General features: G+C 47.0%; 1 protein-coding gene across 1 annotated transcript in view; it reads left to right on the top strand.

Annotated features, from left to right (window-relative positions):
• Window positions 1-6,072, top strand: part of FAM3D (FAM3 metabolism regulating signaling molecule D) — a 46,068-nt gene extending 39,996 nt beyond the window's left edge. Inside the window, exons 7-10 of the mRNA XM_081853974.1 lie at window positions 369-419; window positions 1,755-1,839; window positions 2,508-2,634; window positions 5,522-6,072. Coding sequence (XP_081710100.1) covers window positions 369-419; window positions 1,755-1,839; window positions 2,508-2,634; window positions 5,522-5,611 — 353 coding nt within the window. The 3' untranslated portion in view covers window positions 5,612-6,072. The remainder of the gene's footprint in view (window positions 1-368; window positions 420-1,754; window positions 1,840-2,507; window positions 2,635-5,521) is intronic.
• The last annotated feature ends 15,180 nt before the right edge of the window (window positions 6,073-21,252 follow it).

Below are 21,252 nucleotides of genomic sequence, written 5' to 3' on the forward strand. Positions count from 1 at the left end.
CTGGCGATGCTCTAGTTCAGCCTTTCCCAAACTTGGGTCCCCAGATGTTGTTGGATTACAACTCCCATCAGCCCTAGCTAGAGGGGCCAAAGGCCAGGGATGATGTAGTCCAACATCAATGTGAGACCCACGGTGGCTGTAGCTTTCTTGCATCAAGAAGCAGGTTGGATTAGATGTTTTCTGCATACTAGGATAATCCAGATTAAAAGCTTGTGTTTCAGAAATCTCTCCCTTTTTTAAGTGCAATAGTTAATTGAAACCAGGGAACATTTTATTATTTATTCCACTGCTCTAATATATCTGAAGAACAACGTGGCTGTATATAAGCATGCTACCTTCAAAGCTGTTTTTTCCATTCCAATATCTAGGAAGCAGTGGACAGCTTCTCAAGACGGCTGCCTTTGACATGTATTCTGGAGGTAGGTCAACCACAGAGTGCCAACCACAGAGTTGACTATATTGACTGCAGAGTGCCAACCGGCAGAAAGAATTGACCAGCTTTGAGTGGCAACACGTGGGTGGAAGAACTGAAGGAAAGAATTTGTGTCTTTCTCATAGGAAAAGGGAAGAAATTAGGTTCCATTTGCGTTCAGAGGTGAAGTTTCCTCGTTTGCACTTTTTGGAATAATATGCGCAACGAAACACAGCTGTTCTTCCAAATTTGCACTGCTGAGGATTCTGCACTGTGGTCCTTCAGCCAAGCAATGTGCAGTGCACATATGCTAGGGTGTAAAGAGCAGGTGCTCGTGAAAATAACATTTAAAAAATATGTGTATATTGACTGATGAATCCATGGAAGCAAAACCTAGCCTTCTCTGCACTGAAACTACCAAACTTAAAGACACCTGGGTCCCACTGGAACATGGCATTCCTGGCCAACTTGAGGCCTTTATATCCTTTCCCATCAAGCAGAGAGGATTCTTTAAGATGGAGATACAGTGGTACTTCGGGTTAAGAACTTAATTCGTTCTGGAGGTCCGTTCTTAACCTGAAACTGTTCTTAACCTGAAGCACCACTTTAGCTAATGGGGCCTCCCGCTGTTGCCACGCCACCGCTGCACGATTTCTGTTCTCATCCTGAGGTAAAGTTCTTAACCCGAGGTTCTATTTCTGGGTTAGTGGAGTCTGTAACCTGAAGCGTCTGTAACCCGAGGTACTGTTTTTCAGGTTTTATTTTCCTTTCAGGTAGCTGATGTGTCCCAAAGCATAGCATAAGGACCTGCATGGCATATGGTATATAACACACACACACACATATATAGTTAAAGTTTGGGAGGCAGCATGGTATAGTGGTTAGAATGTAGGACTAGGACTGAGGAGACACAAGTTCGTATCTCCACTCAGCCATGAAACTCATTGGGTTCTCTTGAGCCAATTGCAGGTCTCTCGCCCCAACTTACCATACAGGGTTGTTCGGGTCATTAAAGGGGGCAGCAAGGAAAACCATGGAGCACAGCTTGAGCTCCTTGGGCGTAATGTGGGGTATAAATGTGGTAATGATAATGATTCTATGTGGGACTTCCTTTTCTTTAAGAACCTCTGAAAAATAGTGTTCTCTCTTTCTTAATCTGCAGTAGGTTCTAGAGTGTGTGTGTGTACTGAATCACCTCAGAAAGCACCATATATATGTGCAGTCCTTGTTGTTGTTACCTATTCAATGTTGTCTCCTTGTTCTGCATGTATCTTGAGAGACCACTAGATGGCAGGATAAGAAATGAGCAAGCCTCACAATTTCTCTTTGATTTCCCTGTTAGATGTCAAGCATCTCTTGGATTTCCTGAAAGCAATTAGTGCAGGTACCATCGTGCTCGTAGCTTCCTATGATGACCCAGCAACAAAGTGAGTGATGTGTGTGGCTTGGATTTCTGGGGTCTTTGGTATATAACTTGCTATACTGCCAGCCGAACTCTTCAATTGGGAGATCCTGGTTTCCAAATCTCCCTGCACATCCATTCGATGGCCTCAGAAAATCACTGGCCTGTTACTCTTCATCTTACCCGGATCAGTCATTTTGCTGCTGCTTTCCCCCCCACCATTCTTATTTTGTCCAAAAAAAAGAGTCTTAGGTGTTTTAAGCTTTGTACACCTCTTTGGATAGGGACGCAGGTGGCCTAGGACTTGCCCATCAGAAGTTCGGCGGTTCGAATCCCCGTGACGGGGTGAGCTCCCGTTGCTCGGTCCCTGCTCCTGCCAACCTAGCAGTTCAAAAGCACGTCAAAATGCAAGTAGATAAATAGGTACCACTCCGGCGTGAAGGTAAACAGTGTTTCCGTGCGCTGGTCTGGTTCTTCCAGAAGCGGCTTAGTCATGCTGGCCACATGACCCGGAAGCTGTACGCTGGCTCCCTCGGCCAATAAAGAGAGATGAGTGCCGCAACCCCAGAGTCGGTCACGACTGGACCTAATGGTCAGGTGTCCCTTTACCTTTACCTTTACCTTTACACCTCTTTGGAATTTTAAAGGGAATGCAATGTATAACAAATGAATAAATATTCCCTGTCTCTCCAGGCTGAACGATGAAGCACGGAAGTTGTTTGCTGAACTGGGAAGCAGCCATGCTAACAAGCTGGGGTTTCGAGACAACTGGGTGTTTCTTGGAGGGAAGGGGCTCAAAAACAAAAGCCCCTTTGAGCAGGTACCTTCTTGTGAACAGCGGCTGCAATCCCAATAGGCACCTGTGATTATACTGCTTGTATATTTAGAATCATAGAATCATAGAATCATAGAGTTGGAAGAGACCACAAGGGCCATCGAGTCCAACCCCCTGCCAAGCAGGAAACACCATCAGAGCACTCCTGACATATGGTTGTCAAGCCTCTGCTTAAAGACCTCCAAAGAAGGAGACTCCACCACACTCCTTGGCAGCAAATTCCACTGTCAAACAGCTCTTACTGTCAGGAAGTTCTTCCTAATGTTTAGGTGGAATCTTTTTTCTTTTAGGGATTGGTTTATTAAGCAGACATTTGTGAACCTTCCTTCTCTCACGACAATCCTGCTCTTTTGCAAGTGGCTTCTCTGCAGGGAGGCAACCTGCATCGTACAGGAAGCGAGCTCCTTCCTTCTCCTGATGGTCACGTGTTTCCCCGTAGGATGCCTGCCTCTCCTTCCTGCCTGATGCCCTGCCCCCTGATAGCAGCTGATCACTCTGGCCCACCCAACCCAATCTGGGGCTGTCTTTCCCTTGGCTCGTCCAATTCTTGAGTTCCTCCAAAAATGCCCCATTTGGCTCTGGCCTTGGCCAAATCCCACTGCGCAGCCCTAATTAGTACACTTGTCCCTAAGTAATAGATGCACAACTATGAGATGTGCTTCCTCATAGAGTGGTACCTTGGTTCTCAAACTTAATCCGTTCCGGTAGTCCGTTCCAAAACCAAAGCGTTCCAAAACCAAGGCGTGCTTTCCCATAGAAGGTAATGCAAAACAGATTAATCCGTCCCAGACTTTTAAAAACAACCCCCAAAACAGCCATTTAACATGAATTTTACTATCTAACGAGACCATTTATCCATAAAATGAAAGCAATAAACCATGTACTGCAGTCAAACAATCAATCAATCAATCAGTAGCTGAACCGGGTTCTTCCACACAGTCACAAAAACAAAACAGAAAGAGCCGCAAAATACAAAAATGCAAAATAAATAGCAAAAACAGACAGCGTAACACTCAAATCGGAAGCGTAACACTCAAAATGGAGCACATTCGGCTTCTGAAAAAAGTTCGCAAACCAGAACATTTACTTCCGGGTTTGCAGTGTTTGGGTACCAAGTTGTTTGAGTACCAAGGCATTTGAGAACCAAGGTACCACTGCAGTGGTCATTATAACCTCCTGCACATCCACTGCACAAATCTGAACATGTGCTATTTGCGGAGCAGATTGGGTCAGCAGCTGCTCAAGAGAAAACCTAGTGAGAGAGATGCGGCCATTTGGCACCTTCTCATTGATGCGCCTCTGAGGTGCTGCATTTTGGACAGGTAGTATGGAAGCCATTTATTCTGAAGCAGAGGGTTGTTCTGAACCATCCTCCTTCATATTCCACACACTCAAATGGGCAAATCATTCTGCATGTATACACTCTGCTAATAATGCAAGTATTTAGTCTTCATTCCTGTTCTGCCATATGTCATCCTCACCGTATCCTGGCACAGCAGAAATTTGATATTTTATTTTGCATTTTTATGAGAAACTAACTAATTTGCACTTCTCGAACCTATATGTAAACTGAATCACAGCTATCCTTCAAAATTTGCCCTTCTCCGAATTTTGCATTACAGCTGTCCATTAAAAGAAAAAAAGAAAAAGCCTACAGAAATGCATTTATTTCAGTGAAAGTGCATAAACATTTTTGTGAAAATAACATACAAAGACGCATCATATTCTGGGCAATCATAGAGAGAGAGAGAGAGAGAGAGAGAGAGAGAGAGAGAGAGAGAGAGACTACATACCAAAAAATGTGTTTATTAAGAGAAATTAGCACTAAATGCTGGTGAAATTTCATGAGGATTTCTTTTAAATCATAATAATCATCACAAATTGATGCAGAAATGTGAAGGGCTGAATTTAAGTTTGGAGAAACAAGAAACTGAGAGAAACCCAGACTGGCTGATTTGCCTATACTTAGTCACAAGTCAACTTGTGATGCAAGGAAAAATATAGTGGACATGAAGGACGGAGCCTACAGGGAGAATGGTGGCCAAATGCTACTCCCTTTCTCTTAAGTTAGGGTGGAAATTATAGGGATATGGGTTTTGGCAATACATTAGGATAAGCTTCCTTGATGGTATGAACACTTGGGCAGTTGGGCAGACTGCCTCAGGCGGTAGTTTGGAGCAGGCTGCGGAGGATGGGGCTGGGTCACTGCAAGTGAAGTCTGTTGCACAGAGCGTGCACAACTTCGCACCTCTCTTTGGCAGTTTCTATTCCCATATTCCTAGATTAATGCTAAATTTGACAAACAGCAGCATGGAAGTGCCCTGAAAGGGTTGGAGGGGTAGGACTTACTTGCATGCAGAAAGTCCCAGGTTTAACCTTCAACATCTCCAGTTAAAGGATCTTTTTGGGAAGCAGGAACGGGGTAGAGCTGCTCTGCCAGTGAGAATAGAATCGAAATAGAGTGGTACCTTGGTTTAAGAACAGCTTAGTTTATGACTTGGATTAAGAACGCTGCAAACCCGGAAGTAGGTGTTTTGGTTTGTGAACTTTGCCTTGGAATAAGAACATGTTCCGCTTCCTGTTGAGTGTGTTCCATTTGTAAATCGAGTCCCCCGCTGCTATGGGAAAGCACACCTTGGTTTAAGAACACTTTGGTTTAAGAACAGACTTCCGGAACGGATTAAGTTTATAAACCCAAGGTACCACTGTACGGAGGTTGAGGGACCAATGGTTCGATTCAGTATAAGGCATAGCCATATGTGCAGCTCTCCAGCAGTTGACAATCATATGCAAAAAGCGTAAAGGGGAATTCTTATGCATCAAGCTCATTGCATATAGTTGACGGTCTCTCTCTCCATTTTACTTTCCACAGCACCTAAAAAATGATAAGGAGACAAACAAGTATGACGGCTGGCCTGAGCTTCTGGAAATGGAGGGCTGTGTACCTAAGAAGATGGAATGACAATGAGCTAAATTCAGAACAGCTACAGGTGGCCCCCAGCTGACAGACTTTTCACTTTGCCTCAGATATGGTGGAACCAATTCGAACAGACTCAACCCTCTGCCCTGTGGGGTTTTGAACACAGAGTGCTCTCTATTTCAGCACAGGGCCAGCAGGATTTCAGTGCACTGTTGTGTTTTATTAATAATAGATTCTACAGAGGTGAAGAATCTGAAAGGTATTCAGCAATCGGTTTATGTAATGCCTTTGGAATCAGGTGGGAAGCCAGGACCCTCAAACAGCAACAGCAAACAGCTTGAGAAGAGTTGTTTGAACTGAAGACACATATAATATTTACACACAAGTATGTATATTTATAGAGAGAGAGTCCTCTGCACTGTGGATATGCTGTGAGGCCTGTTTTGATATTAAGTTCTACCTCTAGAGTGAAAATCCTGGCAAAGTTGTTGAGTTTTTTTATTGGGGGGTGCAGCTGTTGAACTTTTTTGGGGGGGACATCTCCCCCCAAAAAATAAAGTTTGGGGGCTTTTTTGGAATTTTAATGCATTGAAAAAAGAACCACCCTACTTGCCATACATCCGGCTTTCCCCAGACGTTTTGCAAATTCAAAACTTGGACATATTTCAGCCCTATCTACCTCTACCATTGCAGCAAATCAAAAGTTGGATAGGTCTGTCAATGCATGGCGCCAGAAAACAGCACCCATGGGCAGCTGGCAGGGCCCTTAACTCCCTGGCAGGGCTTCTCACTAAAGCCTGTCCCCAGCCCCCCTTTTAAAACGGCTAATCCAGTCAGTGTCAGGTGGCGGACATTTTGTTTTCCCATAGTGCCCCAAAGCAGCACAACACCAGGGGCAGTGTGGGATATGGAATTGGCAGCTGCCCACCAAGGAGCCAAGTGCGACTGCTGCTGCCACAGCCCGCGGCCAGGTGAGCCTTAAAAAGCACTTGGCTGAGGGCTCCCTCAAACATGGAGCTTTTGCCCTGCCAGTCGCTGTTGCTGCTGCTGCTGCTGTCATTTCTTTAGCTCAGAAACAAAGCACACACACCCCACACACAACGGCATGGCCGCGCAGCTTCCACCACAGCCCCCTGGGCATAGGTTCCTTTGTTTCAAAGCCAGGAGAGGAGGCAGTGATTTATTTATTTTTTATTTATTGAATATCCCACTGTTTCTCCACAATGAGCCCAGGGCAGCAACAGATACACAATCTTTTTTTTTTTTTAAGGAAAATGTTTTGAAACAATATTAAAACACACGCAAATTACAATTTAAAACATTCTAAAAGCAGTTGTGATTAAAGACATACTTCCACCCAAGTTGCCAGGAAGAGTGTTCTTCAGACACCCAACTCCTGAGCAAACAGGAGTTTCAAATTCAAGTTAATAGTGATGAAAACAGGTGTACCTCACTAGCAAGGGCATTCCACAACCGGGGAGCCACCACCGAAAGGGCCCTGCTATGGGTCAGCGCCAACAAGCAGCAAAGCCTCAGTGATACTGGGTTGCGTCCAATGTGAGTCCCACTCAAAGCAGGCCCAATGAAATTAATGTACATGATTAATTTAGGTCTATTAATCTCAGTGAATCTACTCTGAAGGTAAGACTTGTATTAGATACAATTCTGTGTGGGTAAGTGAGCAGGGAAGGGAGAAGGCTGTCTTATCAGCATTTGGTTCCCTGATAGGCCATATTGCCAGATATTATATAAAAATGGGGATCTGAGAAGACTGAGCTCTCTGTATGGTATGTGTGTCTTCAGTCTTCATGTAGTTCTTTCCTTATACGGTTAAATCACTCCAATTTTTGGGTTGTTGCTTAACAACAAAAGTAAGTCCTTTTAATAATTTTAGTTTTTCTTGTGTTTAGCGTTGCTACGAAATGTTTGTTCTGTTATACCCTCCTTTCATAAAATCCTTCATTTGTTTGTCTATGTTTACTACTAGTGGTATTGCTGGTAATTTCTGCTTCTTCCAAGCGTTTGTTTACATTAGCAGAGGAGTGGGGGAACTTGAGGCCCTGTAGCTGTTATTAGACTCCCATTCCCATCAGTTCCTGGCACTTGGGTCAGTGATGAGCAGGTGAGGGGAGTTGTTGCCCGGCAACAGCTAGAGGGCCATAGGTACCCCTGCCCCTTGCAGTAGTAGCACAAGCCTGCAGCAGCTGGGCCTGACCAAGCCAAGAGGAGCCCATCCTCTTTCTGTGGTGCCAGGGCCACCGCCTCAGGCGGCAAGATTCACAGGAGCTGTGCCTCCACCACTACCATGATGGTGTCAGGAGATCGGCCTACACACGAGTAGGACCCTGGTAGAGACACATGCCCGACTGGCATGTTCTCTCCCTCCTAGTCGATTGTTTGGGAGCTTCAAAAGCTTTCTTCTGCCCGAACATGACAGCGACCGATACCAACAGACATCAGCACACTTAGGGATCTGCGGAGTTTGCGCACCTTGAGTGACAGACCTCAGCAACTCAGCATTTCAGCTAATCTACTTTATTTACATATAAACACACACGGAGCACTGCAACATGGCTCCCTCTCTCTCTAGCATCAGACAGCAAAGAGAAAAAGAACAAAGGACAATAGTCCCACTTCACGGAACACAGTAACACAAACATCCTGTCTCCGTCACTTCCCACTCTGTGGAGTCAAAACATACACTGTCATGTGAAAGACAAAAATCCCATGACTGCAATCATGGAGCAGGAATTCTAACAGATGGCAGTGATGATGATGATAATGATACCCTGCCTATCTGACTAGGTTGCCCCGGACACTCTGGGTAGCTTCCAACAAAATATGCTGTGATGGTTTTGATGTGCTGTTTGAAGGCCGGATATGCCTCCTCCTCAGCAGCTCCCCACAATGCCACCTTTACAGCTGCTGCTGGGCTCCTCTCTCCCCTTCTTCCCTGGTGTGGGGGGGGGGCTGCCATTTTGTGGTTCACCTCAGGTACCCAAATGTCTTGGGCCAGCTGTGGTGCCATCTCAGCAAGGGGGTTGATGAGCCTCAGGTGATTTATTGTTTTATTGCTGACCTACACCTGACTCCACCCCTGACAACATAGTTGACAGGGACTTGCCAAGGCCCACACCGCTGCAAGAGGGCCACTTCCAATCCCTGGAGTCTCCTGGTCCTTCTCCTACTCATCCTTGTTGCCTGTTTACTCGGACTACCCCTCTGCATAGGCAAGGACAAGGAAGAATAGCCTCTGCATCCTTTGGCTTCTCCCTCTGGAAGTGATACTGAGTCGAGCAGATAGGCAGTGGCCATCATAGCAACCACTTTGAAGACCTAAAAAGTATATAAAGTGGTCAATACATTTTATGAAATAAATAAAGCAAAAAATAAGGAAGAGGAAGAGGTGCTGGCACTCCAACGGGAGGCAGAGGAGAAATGGGAGCATCTTGCCCCCAAAGACCTTTGAAAATTGGATCCAGCAATGACAGCGGGAATAGGTTTGAAACCAGGGGTGGGATTAAACTAAGTTGCTATGAGCACAAAATGAGGCCTTGTGAGCAACAGGAATTTCCCTGCCCCAACCCCCCACTGGCAGCCTTCTACATTTGCTCTGGGATGTTGACGGAAACCTCAGGACTGTTTTGGGGGAACATGGGGGTACAGGAGGAAAAGAAGGGGGAAGCCCCATTGTGCAGTCCTCACACATATACCCCACTTGGTGCTACATTGAATCCCACTCCAGTTCCGTTTGTGCCTTTTGCTGACAAGGTAGACCTGTTCCTCATGTTTGTTGACGTGGGTGCGCCTGAAATATATTTTGGCAAAGGTTTGAGCTATTGCAGGTGTTCATTTCTGCGAGTTTTCCTTGAGACAGCGGCATCAAACAAAGCTCCAGCTGTACACCTACTTCTGCCTCACAGCCATAGACTGCTTCTGTGGAAATAACTAAAGCAACTTGGAACTGGATTGAATGCTCTGTGACAAATATTCCTATCCTCCACACCGAAGATAAAAAGAATTCTACTACGCTGTGGTGGCAATCGTTCAACGACGACACAGTTTTATCTTCTAACCAGCAGGTGGAAATCTTTCCTTTATAAAGGAATAGGAGCAGAAAAAATGTTAGGCCCTGTCGCTGGTGGATAGAAACTTCTCTTAAAAATTAAAAAAAAGTCACTAGCCTTCTTGCCCAAGACAGCATAGGTTAAAGACCAGAAGCTCATTCAAAAGGGTTTGGGGAATTGAAGCCCTGTGAGGAGTAAACTACAGTCTCCAAGTTTCTTTGGATCCTCTATAGTGTGGTTTTAGTTTCACTGCCTCCTTCAATAACACGCTGCCTACTTCTGAAGGGGAGGCCATTTGCTGGGCCTCTTGTTTTGATTGGGGCAAGAGAAAAGCACTTCCCAGTGGCTGCACCTGAGTTATGGAATCCCTTTGCCCCATGAATTACCATCAGCCTAACTATTCCCTCAGTTGCTAAAGACCATTTTATTCTGGCAGGCTTTCATTGTATGTAACCGATAATGTTTTTTTCAGTGCTGTTCTTGGCTCCCTGATTTTGGCATAGTTGTTTCTGCAAAATTGCAATTAATCCACCTTTAGTGCTCCTTCTGTACCATGAAGTTCAGATATAGGTAAAGGGACCCCTGACCACTAGGTCCAGTCGTGGCCGACTCTGGGGTTGCGGCGCTCATCTCGCTTTATTGGCCGAGGGAGCCGGCGTACAGCTTCCGCGTCATGTGGCCAGCATGACTAAGCCGCTTCTGGCGAAGCAGAGCAACGCATGGAAACACCATTTACCTTCCCACTGGAGCGGTACCTATTTATCTACTTGCACTTTGACATGCTTTTGAACTGCTAGGTTGGCAGGAGCAGGGACTGAGCAATGGGAGCTGACCCCGTCGCGGGGATTCGAACCGCCGACCTTCTGACTGGCAAGTCCTAGGCTCTGTGGTTTAACCCACAGCGCCACCTGCGTCCCTTGAAGTTCAGATATACATGTTTTTAAAACTAGCATTCAAAAAAATAGATTAGGGGTAGCCAATGAGGTTCCTCCCATCGTTTCTGACCATTAGCCACAGCAGCTGGGAATGATAGGCACTGTTGGCCTCTGTCCATCTTGTGGACAATGGAGTGCGCCTTCTGGGGTCAAGTCAAACCACTGTGTTAGCTGTACCAAAGACAATGCATAGGACTGTCCCATTGAAACAGCACGGAACCACATTAAGTAGAGGGCTGTGCCTGTCCGCTCAGGGCTGATTTGCTCCCTGGTTATGGCTTGCTGCCTTCACATTATGCAACGTCATGGTTTAAGCTTCTTCTCTGTGGGCAGCAGCAAGAATTTGGGGGGTGCGGGATGGGGAGAGAGTTCAGGGACCGCCTGGCTGTTCCTGATTTCAGTGGCGCAGAAGGCTTGATCCCAGCAGGAACCCGGCACCTTGTTCCTCTAGAAGTGGGTCTCCGTGTGCTCCTTTCCCAAAGCTCTCTCACCAAGCTTCATTGAGGTAAGAAGGCCGTGGGGATACGGATAGAGGAAGAGAAGAAGACAGGGTGACACAAAACCTCTAGGCAAGGAAGGAGCTCAGAGTGCTGAGGCCCAGCTGTGCTGCGCAGGTTGAATTCCTTCTCAGCTTGGCTCTGCGTTCTGTGACATCTTGCTGTGTCAAGTCTGATTACTCTAATCTTCTACAGGCTTTCCCCCCAGCACCACAAGAAGGGACTCTGCTCAGAAGCTGGGCACTGACAGCATGAAAGCTGCCTTTGTGTGTAGCCCCTGGCAGTCGTTAGGTATATAAGGGGGAGAGGGAAGGGGGGGAATGAATTCTTTACATGCCAGGGGAAGCCATCAAGGGAAAACTTTTCTGCTCATCACCTTGAAGAGCCTGCTGTCCCCGATGCTCCTCTGCCCCTCTTACTCGGCAAGTAGAATGGGAGTGCAAGGAGCTGCACGCCATCAGCCCTTTCTTCAGTGCAGGGTGCAGAAGGCGTCTGTCCGCACATAGGGGCATGCACAGCGGGGCAGAATAAGAAAGATCTGTTTCTCTAAAGGGGGCCAGTGTTGTGCCTTTTCTCTGACACGCATTGCCAAAGCCAAGAGAGTTAAATCGAAACCACTGCAAGGAACGGCACTGAAGTCCTTAAAATCATGGGAGCTGCTCATGGGAAAAAGGTAATGCTTTTTCGCTATGTGTTTCTGCTTTGGATGAGACGGCACTGCCTAGCTAGCCATTACTGGAATTAACCAGCTGAGATGGATGTATCGGGGTGGCTTAAGTGCCAAACTGGGTGTTACTTTGATTGCACAGAAGACAGGGCTTAATAATAATAATAATAATAATAATAATAATAATAATAATAATAATTGCAGGTGCAAAGGAGGTGGCTGTCATCAGGTTCATGAGGAGGAGATGTTTGTCCCTTCCCTCCCCTCCGCAACAGCGACCCAGATGAATATCCCTCCCTGCACCTGCCCCACACAGCACAACTATGAAGCTTAGGGTGAAAGCTCCCACTTGCACCAAAGGGAGCATTCCTTCCCCCAAGACATCTGGTCCTGGAGGGGGGATTTTGTCTGGATCATGGTTGGAGGGGGTCAGGATAAAGCTCCCCTCCCTGGGTGCTGCAGTCCTGTCCTGATAGCATCCCCGATCCACACATGTACTTAAAGAAAAGGCACAGATCATAGAATCATAGAGTTGGAAGGGCACCCAGGGATCATCTAGCCCAACCCCCTGCAATGCAGGAATACACAGCTGCCCCACATGGGGATCGAACCTGAAACCTTGGCATTGTCAGTGCCATGCTCTAACCAGTTGAGCTATCCAGACTGCAAGTGAGCAGTACACAGTTAGTGTAACATGTAGCTCGGCCTTAAGAAGAAGCCACTCTGTGGAATCTGGTCCCACCTAGGACCACTCTGGACATTGTTTTTATTGTACATCCATGATTATTTTTGCTCATGATGGGATCAGGGCAGTTGTACGTGATCCTGCTTTCAATGCTACTTGTGCCATCAAAAGATTTGGGGAAGATATACTGCTTTGCTTCCAGTTTGTGCATGTTCCATAACTTCCTTCTGAAGTTCTGTAACTTTGCATACCACAGTTGATGTTCCAGTTTATTTATTGTCCCACGGTTGCTGCGCTACAGAGTGCCCTCCAGGTGGCAATAGTGGTACAACATTGGGGAAGCATCACAGAACAACTAATACCGTAACAGGGAATGATGTGTGGATGATCAAGTATGAACCCACCACTAATTTATATTCTGCATCCATAACCTGTTCCAAAATACATGGGCAACCCCTTGCAATTAATCAGATGGATAAAACATCCATCTTTCAGGGGGCGGGGAGTAGCTGTGATAGTTCAGTCAGTAGAGCATGAGACTCTTAATCTCACAGCCATGGGTTCAAACCCCACATTGGGCAAAAGTTCCTGTACTGCAGGGGGCTGACCCTTGTGGTCCCTTCCAACTCTACAGTTCTATGATAATAATAATAATAATTTATTATTTATACCCTGCCCATCTGGCTGGGTTTCCCCAGCCACTCTGGGCGGCTTCCAACAAAACACTAAAATACAATAACCTATTATACTGGACCGAGGCCGTTTAGGGCTTTAAAGGTCAGCACCAACACTTTGAATTGTGCTCGGAAACGTACTGGGAGCCATGATTGTATGATTCACAAAGCCAACGAAGAGAGCAGGACTTCATTGGCTAATCTGGAATGCTGCAAGTATTGGGGTCATATTTAAAAGATGGTCCCAGGGGGTATTCTCATGAATACTTTCATCCAAACAACAACAGCAACACATTTAAACACAAACAACAACAGCACCTAAATAACATACTCACAAATGGTTTCCCATTAATTTTAGTCTCATGGAATTCTTTTTGGTTAAGTTTAATCAAATGGGAATTAGTTTCAGGAGGGCGGGCGGGGGGGGGATACTGAACTCAACTGCCTTAAATAGAAATGTGTGTTTACTTTCATTGTGCTTGCCAGACACTGTTGAACTACAACTCCCATCATCCCTGAAAATTGGCTGACTGGGCTGATGGGAGTTGGAGTCAACCACAGCTGGAGGGCCACAGGTCTCTCATCCCTCACTTACAATTATTATTTGGATTGATTATTTCATTATTACTACTTTTTCTGCTAATGTACTCATAGTTTAAAATAGTGCCTACATTAGCTATACTGAATATGTTCTGTGTATGGCTCTGCTAATGTTTACATGGCTGTTAGTTTGTACGTATCTTTATGACAAAAGAAAGAAGGAAAGAAAGAAAGAAGAAATAGTGTCAGTTACACAAGATAAAAGAGGGAAAGTGATGGAAGGGAAATAAGGGACAGCCAGGTTCCCTGGCCACTGATGGAGGCACTTCAGGAGAGGAAGAGCCAATTGGCCATTGGCACTGGCCAAGCACAGGAAGAGAGGTTTATCCAGTCTCACTACTCTCTCTGCCCAGCCTGATGAAATAGCTGCTAATGGAGATAAGTCCCAGGAACAGTGAAGCAACAAGCAAATTAGTCCCAGTCAAGCCAATGGACAGGACCTTGCTATTTCCTCTCTCTTTTTAAGTACTGTCAGTGGTGGAGGAAGCCGCTGGGGCACCCGGAGCGGCAAATATGACGCACACCTGGGGGCAGGGCGATCCACCCACAGAGGCAAGGCAATCCACCCATGGGGGTCCACTGATCCTCCCTGGGGTGCCATCTGCGGCGCACTGATCATCCCGGGGGTGCCAGCACCGCCTGCCGATCGCACAAATACGCCCAGAGTGAGGCACTGGAAGCTGGGGATGCGAGTGCCGCCCACCAGGTGGGTACGAATGCCACCCGCTGGGGGAGGTGCATCCCCGACAGCCAGCGCCAGGGGTATGAGTGCCACTACGCCGATCGGCCCCGGGAGGATTTTGTCAAAAAACCCACCAAGGCATGGCACCCAGGGCGGACCACTCCCCCTACCCCAACCTTCGTCCGCCAGTGAGTACTGTATTGCTATTTGTTCACCACTTCCAGGTGGCGCTGTGGGTTAAACCACAGAGCCTAGGACTTGCCGATCAGAAGGTCAGCGGTTCGAATCCCCACAACGGGGTGAGCTCCCGTTGCTCGGTCCCTGCTCCTGCCAAACTAGCAGTTCGAAAGCACATCAAAGTACAAGTAAATAAATAGCTACCGCTCTGGCGGGAAGGTAAACGGTGTTTCCGTGCACTGCTCTGGTTTGCCAGAAGCGGCTTAGTCATGCTGGCCTCATGACCCAGAAGCTGTACGCTGGCTCCCTTGGCCAATAAAGCGAGATGAGCGCTGCAACCCCAGAGTTGGCCACGACTGGACCTAACGATCAGGGGTCCCTTTACCTTTACCTTCCCTGAATAGTGAGGTATTCTGGGTGCAGCTCCACATGGATTGAGAATGCCTTTGATCTCTCTGTGTTAAAAAATCTCCTACTAGTCCCTTATCTTTATTCAGCTTCCCTCCTTTTTTTCACTTTGAAGGAGAGAGTTATTTTAAACAAAAGCCTATTAGGACGGCCTGCCATCCCGATCTGACCTAATCCCATTGTCTGGTGTCTTCGTTCTTTCTTAATACTGTTTACCTGTCAAAGACCTTCATGTTCTCTCAGTGCATCAAGTGCCTTAGCCCTTGTGCGAAGTCCTTGCAAATTCTTTTTTCGATTACAATTGACATATAAGCTGATTGGGATAGAGGGAAGACTATGGAGAAGAGACTTGGGTAATATTTGTACTGCTTCTCACTCCTTTTCAGTTTGTTTGCTTTAAGGGGGGGCAGATGTTCACTCTTGCACAGGTGAAATGGAATGTGTAGACCTTCAACCCCTGAAGAAGAGGCTTGCAAGGTGTTGAACACTGCTGCTGAAGGGAAGGGGGAGGGAGATATTCTTGCTGGGTGTGTGCAACATTTCTTCCCCTATACATGAAAATCTAAGGCTGTCGTCATGCTCTGCAGTTCATGTGGCCACTGGGCAGGAGATCAAGGAAGCATTGTTTTGTTTTTGTTTTTAAAAAATACAGTGGTGCCTCACAAGACGAAAAGAATCCGTTCCGCGAGTCTCTTCGTCTTGCGGTTTTTCGTCTTGCGAAGCAAGCCCATTAGTGGCTTAGCGGATTGGCGCTATTAGCGGCTTAGCGGCTTAGCGGATCAGCTGATAAGCGGCTTAGCGGATCAGCTGATAAGCGGCTTAGCGGCTTAGAAAAAGGGGGGGAAAGGGGAAAAAACCCGCAGGAACTCGCAAGACATTTTGATCTTGCGAAGCAAGCCCATAGGAAATTCATTTTGTTGAAGCACCTCCAAAACGGAAAACCCTTTCGTCTAGCGGGTTTTCCGTCTTGCGAGGCATTCGTCTTGCGGGGCACCACTGTATTTTATTATATACAATGCACACACAACATTATAACTACAACCATTCAAATACCGACAATACAAAAACACAAACATAAATGTTACACCTACGTGACTTCCCTCCACCAGTGTTCGTCATTTCTTATGTTTATTATATTCTTATTTATATTGCAATTTGTAACTCTCATCTTTAATATTGTTACTTAACTAATATTTTGTTTTCTGAATCAACTTTACCAACTTAATCTAGACATATCAGCATGTTGTCAAGGAAGCATTGTTAATAAGCAGATGATGCTTCTTTCCTGGAACTGTGCAGTAACTTCAGTCTGCAGTGACTAATAAACTAATTAAATCAGTTCCATGGTAGATGCTGGAACCCCAGAAACATATCACTGCTCAGAGATTGTGGTGTGTAGCAATATCCACAAGTTTCACCCTCATCCATACTGAAACTGTTTTGTAGTCATTCTCCCCTTCCACAGAGAACTGTATAGTTTGTGGAGTAGGGTATGGATCTGGGGGTTGATAACAGAGAATTGTATGCTGTATTAGACATTTAAGATAGCACAGCACACTAAACTCTCTCATATCTATGCATCTTAGAAAGCAATCCTATGCACACTTACTTGGGAGTGAGCCCTAACTGACAGGCTCATCCAACCCTAACTTCTTTCACCACACTCGCTCCAGTGTTATTTTCTTGAAGTCAGTGTTCTTCACCCTTGGGTCCCTAGAGGTTGTCGGACTACAACTCCCATCATCCCCAGCTGGTCCGAGGCGGTGGGAATTTGTGTTTCATTTCTCCTGCTTATTCTTGGTCATACAGCACCCTATCCCATACCCTCCAACATTTCTCTGATGAAAATAGGGATGCATAAAACATATACATACATATATAAATGACATATATATATGACATATATAAAAACATGATTAAACATTAAACATTTAAAAACTTTCCTATACAGCCTTCATATGGCTTGGGGGTCTCATAACTCGATACTTTTCAACATTTATCAAATGAAAATAGGGACAACCTACCATATCCACTAGGGACGCGGGTGGCGCTGTGGTGTAAACCACTGAGCCTAGGGCTTGCTGATCAGAAGGTCGGCGGTTCGATTCCCTGCAACGGGGTGCGCTCCTGTTGTTCGGTTTCTGCTCCTGCCAACCTAGCAGTTCAAAAGCACGTCAAAGTGCAAGTAGATAAATAGGTACTGCTGTGGCGGGAAGGTAAACGGTGTTTCTGTGCGCTGCTCTGGTTTTGCCAGAAGCGGCTTAGCCATGCTGGCCACATGACCCAGAAAAACAGTCTGCGGACAAACATCAGCTCCCTCGGCCAGTAAAGCGAGATGAGTGCCGCAACCCCAGAGTCATTCGCGACTGGACTTAACTGTCAGGGGTCCTTTAGCTTTACCATATCCACTAACATTTTGCTGATGAAAATAGGGATGTCCTAAGGAAAAGGGGGACATTCTGGGATCAAATCAGAAACCAGGACAGCTTCTGTAAATCTGGGACTTTCACTGGAAAATAGAGACACTTCACTTGGAGGATCTGCTATTCCCCTTTATCATCATATTTAATTGGGGGGGGGGATTGGTCACCCTAAATAAGTCTAAGAAGAATTTCCAAAGGACGGGAAAAAAGCTCAACAACTTTTGGGGACTCCTTTTTGAAATATGGCAACCCTAGTTAGTTGAACATTTTTCATCCCAACTACAAGAATGCATGTTCCTCAATTTGTAATGGGTAAAAAGAAGTAAGGGTAGGAAAAGCAGACAAGAGATCAGTGTTTGTGGCCTGCCAAACAGAGGGCAGCTTTAGAGCATGAAAGGGAAAGGCCTCTTTTCATTCAGAGGAGTAGGCGAAGGAGAACCCTCAATGTTTCCAGGGGATTAGCATGTAATGCCAGCTACTTAGGCAGCTGGGTCATGTGTTTGTGCCAGAGTTCCAGGGCCTGGGACGGCATCTACTTTAAAGAGAAAGGGAGAGAGGTGCCGTCGCTTAAAAGGCTGAGCCATTCACATGCCCTTCTCTTAACTTACTTTTATACATTTCTCATCTGGAAAGCAAAGGCGAACAATGGGGAAAGAGCTCCGCCAGTGGGGCAGGAAGGTGGGCTCAGAACTGATTTTCAACTTGTGCAGACCTGCTTGGTTTCTGAGGAGCATTTGGCACGGTGGAGATATTATTGCTGTGGCATAGCAACTGTTAGAGGCCGAACCAGGAGCTGGGCAATGTGGGCATGCACCCAGAGTTTTTAGGCTGCAAAGGGGCCTGGTCCAGTACTCGCTGCCAGCCAGAGTGAGAGCTACATTTTGTGTTTTCCTCTAGAAAGTTATAGGAGAAGAGAGGCACACATGGTGTATCACTTGGAAGTTCTGTGTGGCACTGTTTAATGAATGCTGGTGTGGACTTAGGACCCCTCCGGAGTGGTAGCTTTGTGGGGGCAGGGGTCATGGGTGGATACTGTAACACAATAATAGTGCATTAGTAGGGACGCGGGTGGCGCTGTGGGTTAAACCACAGAGCCTAGGACTTGCCAATCAGAAGGTTGGTGGTTCGAATCCCCGCGATGGGGTGAGCTCCCATTGCTCGGTCCCTGCTCCTGCCAACCTAGCAGTTTGAAAGCACACCAAAAAGTGCAAGTAGATAAATAGGCACCGCTCCGGCGGAAAGGTAAACAGCGTTTCCGTTCACTGTTCTGGTTCACCAGAAGCGGCTTAGTCATGTTAGCCACATGACCTGGAAGCTGTATGCCCGCTCCCTTGGCCAATAAAGCGAGATGAGCACCGCAACCCCAGAGTCGGTCACGACTTGACCTAATGGTCAGGGGCCCTTTACCTTTACCTAGTAATGTTTTCCCAGTAGTGATGTATGGAAGTGAGAGCTGGACCATAAGGAAGGCTGATCACCAAAGAATTGATGCTTTTGAATTATGGTGCTGGAGGAGACTCTTGAGAGTCCCATGGACTGCAAGAAGATCAAACCTCTCCATTCTGAAGGAAATCAGCCCTGATTGCTCACGGGAAGGACAGATTGTGAAGCTGAGGCTCCAATACTTTGGCCACCTCATGAGAAGAGAAGACTCCCTGGAAAAGACCCTGATGTTGGGAAAGATGGAGGGCACAAGGAGAAGGGGACGACAGAGGACGAGATGGTTGGATGGTGTTCTCAAAGCTACCAGCATGATTTTGACCAAACTGTGGGAGGCAGTGGAAGACAGTCGTGCCTGGCGTGCTCTGGTCCATGGAGTCACGAAGAGTCAGACACAACTAAATGACTAAACAACAACAAGTGGGCTTCCCTTCCTTACGAAGACAGTCTCAGGTGGACTGAGCAGACAAGACCAAGACTGAGTCCTAGAAGGCAGTTTCTGCACATGTTTTAAGAAGGAAGTGAGGGGCGGATGGGACTCATCACCCTGGGAAGGTAGCCCATCTAGGAGAAGGGAAACTCTGCTCATTGTGGGATGTCTTCAGAAGGAGAAAGGGCTAAGGAGCAGAGCCGTCTTTCCTATTGGGCTTACTGGTGCTGGCCTCTCAGGGGCGCCCCAGTGAGTGGGGGAGCTGTGTGGCTTTGCCGGCGGCCTTCCCTTTCCTTGCATGCCTGCCAGCTATGCCATATGGCTGGCAGGCGTGCAGCTTCCTTCCCATGCCTCCGTGGGAGGAGAGTCACCGGAGGGATCTTTGAACCACGGCACTGGATATGCTTAAGATGGTCCTGCTAAGGAGTAAGCCCTACACAAATCCAGAGTGGAATCCCTAAGATGGTCAAATAGCACCTTGTACACCTCCTACCGGCAATTCCTGAAGCCAAGCAGGTGCCAAACGTGTTTCTCTGCTTTCCTTTGGACCACATCAATGAGGCTGACAGGGGTGTCTTGTCACCTGGGCAGCCCAGGACCTCCATACACACTGCCCAGGCTTGCGCCCCAGGGAGGTCACTCCAGCACTGCTAACGTAGCAATTTGACGTCACCCTGTGGTTTTTCATATGCAAATAAATCCAAGTTGCTGACGTTTCCCATTTTGAATAATGTATCTCAGTTTTCTGCTGATTCCCCTTCCCTGTAAAAGCAGCCCCTTGCAGTTCCAGAGGGTTCCCAGTTCCTCCAGAATTGCTATTCAGGGTGCACAAAGTCCTGCTGTGGGGAAGAGGAGAGACAAAAGCCTGACTGTGTGAGTCCAACTCCACTAACGGTCTCTATGGCAGGCATGAAACAAAAAGTTTAATCATTTATCCGCTGCTACTTCTGAGGGCCAGCTGGCTGGCTGTGTGGCCAGCAGGTGGCAGTGCAATAATGTTATTGTTTCCATATGTCTGCTGCTATGGCCAGCTGCAGATGCTGTAAAACAGGGGTCAGCAAACTTTTCCAGCAGGGAGCCGGTCCACTATCCCTCAGACTTTGTGGGGGGCCGGACTATATTTGGGGGGGGGGATGATGCAATAGCACCATGAGTCCTGGTGGCTGCTTACCTGTGTCTTGTGAGCGGCAGGGGCTGGCGGCGGAGGAGGAGAAGGGACAATGAGCGGAGTACAAAAGGGCTCCAGAGAGGGGCTTCTTAAAATGGCGGCCACTCAAGCGCTGCTGCTGCTGGCACCAACAAAGCCTAGCCCCCTTCCTCCTCTAGGCAGGGCGGGGAGAAGTCAGGAGGGAGGGAGGGAGGGAGGAGGCACTGGTGCCGCTGCTGTATGAGGGAGAGGGAGGGAGAGGAAAAGAGTGCACGCACTGGCAATCCACGCGGTGATTCCCGGGCCGTCCGCAGGCTGCATCCAGAAGGCAATTGGGCCTGATCCAGCCCGCTGGTCTTAGTTTGCAGACCCATGCTGTAAAACGTGTCAACTAGCTGGGAATCCCTCAGGTATAAATACAGAAGAGAGCCTTATGGGACTTCCTGGAGTCACACATAAGCCCCCAAAACTGACAGACATACATTTACTTTGTATGGCAGTTATCTGGAACTATAATTCTGAGGGAACCTTTGTAGGCCAAAGAGGTAGCCCAAATGGCAGCGTTATACGCTCCAACATTTCTCCAATGAAAATAGGGACGTCCTATTGTGAAATGTGCAGCTGTTGCACATTTCTGCACCTACCTGTAGATCAAGTTATTAACAACTAAACTGCTGAAGCGTCAAGCTGGCAAAGAGGACCTCTTTCACTTTTCCCTCCCCCTGAAGCTTAAATAGGAGTACCCTGATAGGCAAAAGCAATGGTTAACAAGCCATATATCAGAGGTGAGCAGCAGCCAACTTAGTGTGCTGGGGTCCTTGCAAAGAATGTTGAATTGATGGACTTTGGTC

This window comes from Podarcis erhardii, assembly GCF_964252035.2.
Source record: "Podarcis erhardii genome assembly, chromosome: 2".
NCBI lineage: Eukaryota > Metazoa > Chordata > Lepidosauria > Squamata > Lacertidae > Podarcis > Podarcis erhardii.